This window comes from Anneissia japonica, unplaced genomic scaffold (assembly GCF_011630105.1).
Source record: "Anneissia japonica isolate Jap-2015-1 unplaced genomic scaffold, ASM1163010v1 scaffold287717_len1600092_cov198, whole genome shotgun sequence".
In the NCBI taxonomy this organism is placed as follows: Eukaryota; Metazoa; Echinodermata; class Crinoidea; order Comatulida; family Comatulidae; genus Anneissia; species Anneissia japonica.
The window spans coordinates 952,944-962,151 of record NW_022755469.1 but is presented as its reverse complement, the minus strand read 5'-3'; the positions used below and the strand labels follow the sequence as shown (position 1 = coordinate 962,151).

Here is a 9,208-nt window from a genome sequence, read left to right as displayed (position 1 = left end):
TCTCTTTAGTTTGGCACATCTCGAAAAGAAGTCCATCTTGAAAAGAATCCCATCCAAAGGTCCAAAAAGTAAAAGCATGGCTTCTGTTTGAGGTTTTACGGTATACGATTAACACGTCCGGTAGAGCAAAACATCACCCCTTAGAATTTCCTGATGTAAAACATCGAAATAAATTACATATTCATAACAACATAATTTATTCATAGCTGCTTCTTGGTAAGGTGACAAATGAACTTTACAATAATATCACTATGCAAAATTTGAATTAATTTAAAAGATGTACGTAAGTGGGTTATGGAATCAAATGGACAATAATATTAATAGGCCTATTTCAAGAAAACCCATTTGGTATAAGAACGTGCGTCAGCAGAATTAGGGCACACAGTGGAAGGTGATGACAGACTGATGATAATATGGTTATGAGGAAGCGAGTATGTACTTATTTCCTTTGGGGTACGATGATAACTCGTTACATTTCTCAGCCTGACTGCTGCCACGCGTCATTATTTTGCGAGCTCGTTACTGGTTCCAATGTGCAATTTTTTTGTTCATATTAATTATTTTATTAGAGTGTATTCACGCAATGTCGTCTTTGAAAATTATATTCCGAGTATCGCTATCGGCATCTCACAGAATTTATAACTGCATGTTATAAATAAGAAATAATAATAATGTGACACAGGAATTATACTGCAAAGTGGCTGGTTGAATATGCCGCAAGAACATCCGAAGCTGCAGCGCGGCGTTTTGCGCAGGATTTTCGCTGCGTGTTATCGAATTATCGCGCGCGCATGTTTCCGTTTCTTATGGCAACTGGTCTTGAGGTTGGAGGTTTGTGTTGCTGCTGAATTCATGTGCTAAATACGCTAGCGTTTCATTTATCCTGAAGTCTGATACATTACTTTGACGATGTAAACCACATAGAATAAGTAAAATGTAAATGTACAACATAAAGTACATGATTTTTAAAATATAATGTCCAAACTAGCCGTCAATCCGTCTGCACATAAACCGACACCAAAGGATAAAGGACAGAGTGTATTGGAGATTCATGGCTTCTCGTCGATAGAAACTATTGGTCATGGATCGTATGCCACAGTGAAGTCGTCGATGTCATCAAAGCATAACTGTAAAGTAGCAATCAAAGTCGTTTCGAAACGCAAGGCACCAGATGATTACCTTACAAAGTTCCTGCCCCGAGAGGTCCAGGTAGTAAAAGTACTTAAACACCCGAATCTTGTATGTTTTCTTCAGTCTATTGAAACTACAAGTAGGGTGTACCTCATCATGGAACTTGCTGAAAATGGAGATCTTTTAGATTATATTAAAGGACACGGTGCTATACCAGAATCTCAGACTGGGATATGGTTCCATCATTTGGTAAGAGAATAGGAGACATACTTCAGTTTTTTAAATGCACTTTATATCACATGTCTATGCCTTCATTAAATTCATTAGAAACTACTTTAATTAAAACCATCTAAATGAAGAGGAGAGAATTGAAGTGAAATATACAAATCGTATTAGACTTTTTAATAGCCACACAAGCAAAACACTGGATTTCAAAATTATTATCATTACACCACCTTTCCTACCGAAATCAAGAGAAAATGCACACATATTTATATTATTTATTTAGGCCTATCATTGATAATGATTTTTTTTAATCATTTCATCAAGTTGGTGTCTTTATACCTAATACCTACCGTATTGGCGAAACTACTTTTTGTGATATTTTATACGATCTCTGATAAAGAGAGCATCCCTAATTACGAACATTGTCTTCAATTTCAAAAAGGCCTCTCTGCGGACGAGATGTTTTACGTCTAGGGGCAGAAGCGTGACATAAACGACACTTTGGGGAGTAGAAAGTGTATGAATGTGTGGTGAGCGCGTCGTACATAAACTTTCATCATATTTTAACAGCCTAATATTCTATAAAGACATTCTTGTAATTGTCTATTGATCTTTAGGCCCCTAACCATAATTCTACAGTTGACTTTTGCATGCGTTAGGCCTACGTCTCTAATACAGTTTTGAGCACGTTAATAAAGATGATGTTATATATTATTAATAAACCACCTGAGCATGAATTGTAAATCTCATGCCAAATTTTAATGACAAATTCCCATTAAGGTATAATGGCATATTCGTCATTGTTAAAATGTAGGTCTGACCTACATTACCTCGCTGAATTAAAGCATCGCAACAATGACGGAAAACATCGAAAAACAACCGTTGTCAATTAAAAAAAACATCGCAAAAACAACCAGTGACGTAGTCGTGGACTAGAATTAGGCTTTACAGAGACCATTATGATCTGCAGTTACTTGAAAATGATTATGTTTCCATTGATTCTTGGTTTAAAATGTAATTTTTCGATTTGTTTTTCTCTTTTATTGTGATAGGTGGACGGGATGGATTACTGCCATCAGCACGGCATCGTCCACCGGGATTTGAAATGTGAAAACTTATTACTCAGTAAAAACAATGTTCTGAAAATATCCGACTTTGGATTTGCGCGTGGCAACATGAAACCAAAAGAGAACGGACAGGTGATTCTAAGCGAAACGTACTGTGGTAGTTATGCGTATGCGCCACCCGAGATTCTTCGAGGAATTCCTTACGACCCGATGCTCGGCGATGTCTGGAGTATGGGAGTGATTCTGTTCACGATGATGTTCGGGCGTCTACCGTACGATGATACAAACCACAAGACACTTCTGTCACAGGTTCAAAAACCGCCTGGTTTTCCGTCACACAAGAACGTAGCACAAGACTTCAAAGACATCATTTGTAGGATACTAATTAGTGCTAAAAGACGTCTTCATATTAAGAATATTTCCGACGAGGGGTGGTATAAACGGGTAGACCCGACGAAACAGAAACTCCGCAGAACGAACCAGCAAACGTCCTCAGGAAGCAAGCAACAACCCAGCACGTCAGGCGAAACATCGTCTGCTGCGCACGATAACAAATCAGCTGTCTAATTCCGATTATGTTTCTCTTTAACATGCGCATCGATTCTATTATAACGGATTAGCAATAAAATGTAATACTGCCTCCAGTAATTTTTCATTGCTTTCTTGGCATCTTCATAAAGTAAGTTATTACACACCTTTTTAATTAATAATACACACACAATAATTTAAACTTTCGATCGCGATATTTTTAAAGTTTTTACTCGGTTTTGATCTGAAAAACTTAACAATTCAATAGTCATTCGTAGTTGTTGTTCTTTTCACTCGCTTTGAAAAGTGGGGTTTTATCTAGGCCCTATAGAAAATCGACGCCGATGACTGTCGTCCATAGTTCAGAGTTCTTTGCACAATTGGTAGATTCCATCCAAATTAGGCTCTAGTATTCAGACGACAAACTCATAGTCGATGACATTACGTTACGTCATTACCTCAGATTTTACCGTTGTTACGTAATCGAAACTTTATTATTAAATCACAAGATACTAATCATTCAAGATCGTATACGACTTTAATATGAGATTCGTCGGCCAATATATTTATAAAATTAGTTTATCAGATAATCTATCTTATATTTACAGTTAGTGTTAGTTTATAACAAAAATTCTGGGCATTCTCTTTATTTCTTAGATGACATCGCTTGACATGAAATTGCATAAAAATTAGGAGATATTTAAATGCAAATTAAAGATTTTAAAAAAGTGGTGTTCAGCTATAAAAATTCTCTAATAAAATATTGAACGTTGAAAGTACTAAGTAAGTTATAAATTTCCAATGATATACACAACAAAAACAATTAACTTTTCGGTGATTTATGGACCTTTTTACTAACATTTTCACAGGAATATTAAAAAGAATGTAGGGATAGTATTATCAATGCATCTGCTAATAAACCTTGCTTTCCATAACATCAGTACACTGTCACTTCACCAAATGCCAAAACTACATAGCTTTCTCCAAAGAAATTGGGAAACTACTTCCTGGATTCGACCAGCCAATCAGTGATGATGAAAGCTGTCGGTGGATAGCATGGACAATGTATAAATTTTATGGAAACCAGGTTTTAGCCAAAATATAGTTTGTGGTTCAAATTTATAAACGAACAGTAAGCAAGTGTAATAGGACCTATATTTATTTTATTAGCTTATCAAAGGCAGATAACTATACATATTGAACACACTAAATGTTCAACAAGGAATAGGTGCTAACCTAATAAAGTAGAAAACATTTTCCTAAAAAAGATAAAATTCCAGTAATTTGTAGGAAAATATGAAATATATAATGATTATTTAAATCACAATAACAGAATAGATATAATACAAATATACACTAAATAATACATTTAACATTAAGGACCTAGGATTAATGATAATGTGCAACAAAATTGATATGATTATTAATAATAAAAGATTTAAATAACATTTTGTTCGGAGCAACTACAGCATTAAGGTATATAAGATGGGGAAGATGCGGAGGAGCTGTGATATGTTTTATTAATTCAACTCAAGACAAAAGGTTTGAGTCTTAACTCCTGTTAGTGTTCTTGGGCAGGGCAAAGGGCATAATGAAGAAGGTTGAGGGCACTGGCTAAGGCTTCTTGGGGCCATACTACTCTAGAGTTCAGGTGCAGCCTAGATGTGTATAGGGCAAAGCCCCTACTGCTTCGGTGTTTCTGACATTTTAAGGGTGTTTTTTTCTTTTTTCAATTCTGATTCTTAAAAGGCCCTGCTCGGCCAATGTGGGGCAAAAAACTGTTGGTGAATAATCTGTAGGCCCTTAAGATGTGGGCCCCTGATTTTAGCCAGTGAGAGCTCATGCACTTCATCTGCATTGCTTCTGTGTCAGGGGTCACACAAGTATCTGGTAGGACACTGAAAAGAATGGAGACAGTAGTATCAAACAGGCTAGTAGCATGATTTAATTTGTGGGAGGTTTGTTTCAGTGGAAAGTGGACCCTTTGGAAACCATTATACAATATTTTACATTGTTGACTTGAAGTACTTCTGGCTTGTATGAGGCTTGTATGATCTCCGATACTCTGGAGAACATTGTAAATATACCTATGAATATAAATTTTTCGTTTTTAAATGCCGACCTTCTCCAGTTTTGGGGCAGTTCATCGTAACCCCCTTAACCCCCCCCCCCCTCACGGGCCTGTCAAAGAGTATAGAACTGTTGGACTCTCGAGGTTTTGTTGGAATGCAATCCTATCTCAAAAAAAGTGTTACCACAAACTAGAGGGCATCCTTCAATAGAACGCAAAAGGCATTGAAAAAATTCTTGTAAGTAAACCAATAACATACGTACTGTTTGTAACATACGTACTGTTTGTAACATACGTACTGTTTGTAATGTTTCAAACAGATCTTTATATCTAGAAACCAGATTGAAACTATTTGAGCTTAAAGTAAAAGGTAATCGTAAAGAGGGCGCACTTATCGTGTGGTAGTACTTTCTTCAAGCATCGACAAATTCTACGAAAAAGATTACAAAATAATAATATAATTTCTAAATAAGGTGCATTATAAATTCAAATAGTTTTATTGTTTAACTTTTTATTTTAAATTCTTATATAATTTTATTTTGGTAACCAAATTCTGTTCCTGTCCAGTCACCCCAGTGGGTTTAATTTATTACCATTTTTAAAGAGGGTGACCTATCCAGTTCCTGCAGGTACTGATCATTAAGGGCTTTAATATTAAATTAAATTAATATTATATTTCATGGTTACTGAAAATAGTTCAAAATAAATGCACTCTTTGAAGTGCTACTGACTAGCTGTTGTAACACCTTCAATCATATAAGTTTAAGGGAACTAGGGTGTTAACAAATTATTTAACGCTATTATAAAAAAAACTTAGTAAGTCTCATATGACTACTTCATTATGTTATTATACTAGCCGTAGTAAAGGCAAGCCAAACCAGTCAATCAACACACAAATGGATTTTTAGTTATTAATACAGGATTGTAAAATGAGAGATATAAAATGGTAAAGGAATCTTTTAAATCAAAGCTTTAGGCAGAGACCATCACCAAATTGTTAAAAATTTTGATATTCCAGCATGTTTTGGCCATTATCTCTGAAACACGATTTGAGACAAGTGACTAGTTTGGCTTGTCTTTGCCACATTTGTGAGGTAATAAAGACTACATGAAATATCTGAATTTGGAAATAAGTGCATTTTCTCCTTCACCTGGTGTGCCTGATAATCTTAACCTTTCTGCTCTGTCTAATGTTTGAGAGCCATTTTCATTCTCTGAGTGCCCTTAACCTCCTGGACAGGACATCCTCTTCTTGCATAGATCTTGAAGAGCTTGCTATTGTATCGCTAACCTCAGGTGCTTCTGCAAGATCGCTGATTACGTCCAAGCCGTTCTCGTCCGCCACTTGTTTTATCAGCTGATCAACCTGATCCTGTGGCGTGCTTAGAGTTGTTGCATTACCGAGAGAACCTTCCAAAACCTGAACGACAAAAATAATTCAATAAATTTTCAAAGGTCATTTGCATGCAATGTTACATCACATGAAAAATGCTGTGGCTTAATAAGCCCCATCTCTTGGATACTGTTGCTAAGCATAAGCATGTGTGTTTGTTGGAGGGGCCCGTCCCAGACGCTGGGGGTCGAGAATGGCCCCTTGTGGGGGTCTGCGGCATTTTTTGCGTTCTATGATGTATTTTAATGCCTTTTTCACACATTCAAATTCTAGGTATCGTGAGTTTACCCAAAAAAACCCATACCTGTTCTTAATTTTAACTAAGTTATAACTAATAAACATATTACAATAAATACCACAAAAAAAAAAAAAATGAGCCAATTAAAATTAATAAATATTTATGGACATACAAAACGTAGACTGGCGATAGTGATGAAAATAAAAATGCGCCAAACACTCAGCAGACTTTGGTTTGGAAAAGGGCCTTGGTTATTTGTAAAAAAAAAATATTTGAATTTGCTTGGGGAACCCTTGAGGCTCCAGGGCCCTTGAGGCTCTTGGGGCCCTGGCTTTAGAGCTCATAGCCATTACGCCACTTTTCCTGATCTGACTGGTCAGTTGTTTATTGACACTCTAGATAATAGTTGCTACAAAAGGCTGATGGAAATAGTGGAAATGTGCTTTATTTCATACAGGGCCTTTGCATAAATTAAATTATCATGTGCCTGTTTTTTTTTTACAAACAAACTGATTGGTGTGCAAAGGTTAGGTGCAGGCCCAGGGAAGTGAAGGTGGGGAGGGGTGCAGCACTAACTGGAAGAATAAGGTGACATTTGATGATTATTAAGTCCTTAAATGTAATTTTCTTGCTCAGCAAATTTAAAATGGGACACCTCCGGGTGTAAGCTTTTTTGAGAGATTCCCCACCCCATCCCCTCCCACCCCTTACATGTCTGGCATGAGGAACGACAGAATTTTGAAGGATTTCAACCCATGCTTCTTAGATTGGACACTGATCAACCACGGAGAGTTCCATTGTCAAATTACTGTAATACACTTTCCCTTAACAAAAATACAACTAAAAAAACATGAACCTGTGTGTGGACATCTAGGTCTTCGAACTGTGATTCAAACTTCTCCATAATTTGAGACACCTATAATGATAAAAATGACAATAAAATTGGTGAAAGATAATTCATATTATTTACTACTAAAGCTTAGTTGGCTCATTAAAGTGTAAACTTGTTTTGTTAATGTTCTATTCTTTACTATTTTTGTTCTATCCATTTTGCTTGGTTTATTGCCCTCCAATTAATCAATAAGTTAATAAATCTTTTCTTTTCCTGGTTTTATTATCAAACTCCGAAAGTCCACAACACACACCATCGTGTCGGGATTCAATATTTAATTGAATAATTAATGTCGAAATATTGAATCCCGACACGATGGCGTGCATTTCGATACTTGGAGTATGTATTATACTATATTATCAAACTCATTGCAAAAAAAATTGAATTAATATGGGATAATTAACAAATAAATATAAAAAATAGAGACTTCACAAATTAATTAACCTTAAAAAATTCACAACAAAGCAACAAGAAGCTTCACCAATAACAATAAAATATTTAAAGAAGATAATAAAAATAAGCACTGAAAAGGAGAGAACACTAAAAATGTTCAAAAGGATTAAAAACCATTAACAATCAAATACTGTAATATGTGTTTGATAACTAATATAATGTGAGCTTTCGTGTTTTCAGTACATTTTAACGGTAAAATATTAGATTTTCAATGCCTATTCCAAAAAGCCTATGAAGTCATTCAGCCGTAACAAATGATAACCATCGTCTGTTGACAACAGACAGTGCCACCTGGGGTCGCGACGACACGACTGTGGTATTCTATGAGCTTGTCTTGATGTATAAGCTTGGTGTAGAAGAAAAATATGTTACCTTTTGTAGGTCCATGGATGCCATTGCTTTATCAAGTCCTTTCACTACACTTCCCATATTCTTTGTAATCTGAAACAAGTTTCAGTCAAAAAAAATATTACTTATTATCAATTTCATGAAAATCTCATCACACAGAAATAACAATGAATTAATAAATATGGTTTAAAAAGGGCCACATAAAAATGAAAAAAACACTGATAGGATAGAATGAATACATGAACGTGGGGCAGTGGTGGTTCCAGAAACTTACCTAGAAGATGGGTTCTTGCCAAGGGTTGCCTAGGTAGTTGCTAAATACAACGGGTTCAGCCGAGGGGGCATGGCTTTCTATCAGGAACTGCAACCACAATAACTTTGAACGGATCAGCAGATTAATATGTTTTATCTGACGAGTTGACTGGGATTCATGCTAATCCCCATCCAACATTACCACCACTGAGTTGTTAATTTATGGATCATCACATAGTAATTGGTATGAAATAAACTTACTTCTTTCATTGCCATAGCCGATTGGACCCTGGATGAGACAGCGTCCACCCTGGACGCCATGCGTAGGTAATTCAATCCTTCATTTTTCTTTCGTATCGCATTTTCTGCATAGATCTTTGCTCCTTCAATATTCTTTTGCTCTATAGCCTAAAAATTGAACATTAAAAAATAAAATCCAGTTACCAAGGCAAATCAGCAATTATCTTTTGTAAATTAATAATTTGATTTAAATTTCTATCCATGAATTATTCTCTTCTGCAATGATGGAAAGGGGCAATGATGCCTACAAGCTCATAGCGAAATTTAACAACATCTATGATGAATGCAGATTTCAATTGAATTTTGGGCT

The 9,208-nt window shown here is 35.8% G+C and overlaps 2 protein-coding genes across 2 annotated transcripts; one reads left to right on the top strand and one right to left on the bottom strand.

Moving 5' to 3' along the window:
- Positions 1–975: 975 nt before the first annotated feature.
- Positions 976–5,123, top strand: LOC117123456 (testis-specific serine/threonine-protein kinase 4-like). The gene is made up of 2 exons (XM_033269372.1): positions 976–1,380; positions 2,409–5,123. The coding sequence occupies exons 1-2, from the start codon at positions 976–978 to the stop codon at positions 2,988–2,990; spliced, it is 987 nt and encodes a 328-aa protein (XP_033125263.1). The 3' UTR covers positions 2,991–5,123.
- Positions 3,471–9,006, bottom strand: LOC117123474 (charged multivesicular body protein 1a-like; the record flags this gene model as incomplete). Its single annotated transcript, XM_033269408.1, is given in 4 exon segments — positions 3,471–6,442; positions 7,510–7,569; positions 8,371–8,439; positions 8,860–9,006. Coding segments are annotated over 4 exon segments (489 nt in total), but the record flags the coding sequence as incomplete, so codon positions are not given.
- Positions 9,007–9,208: the final 202 nt, after the last annotated feature.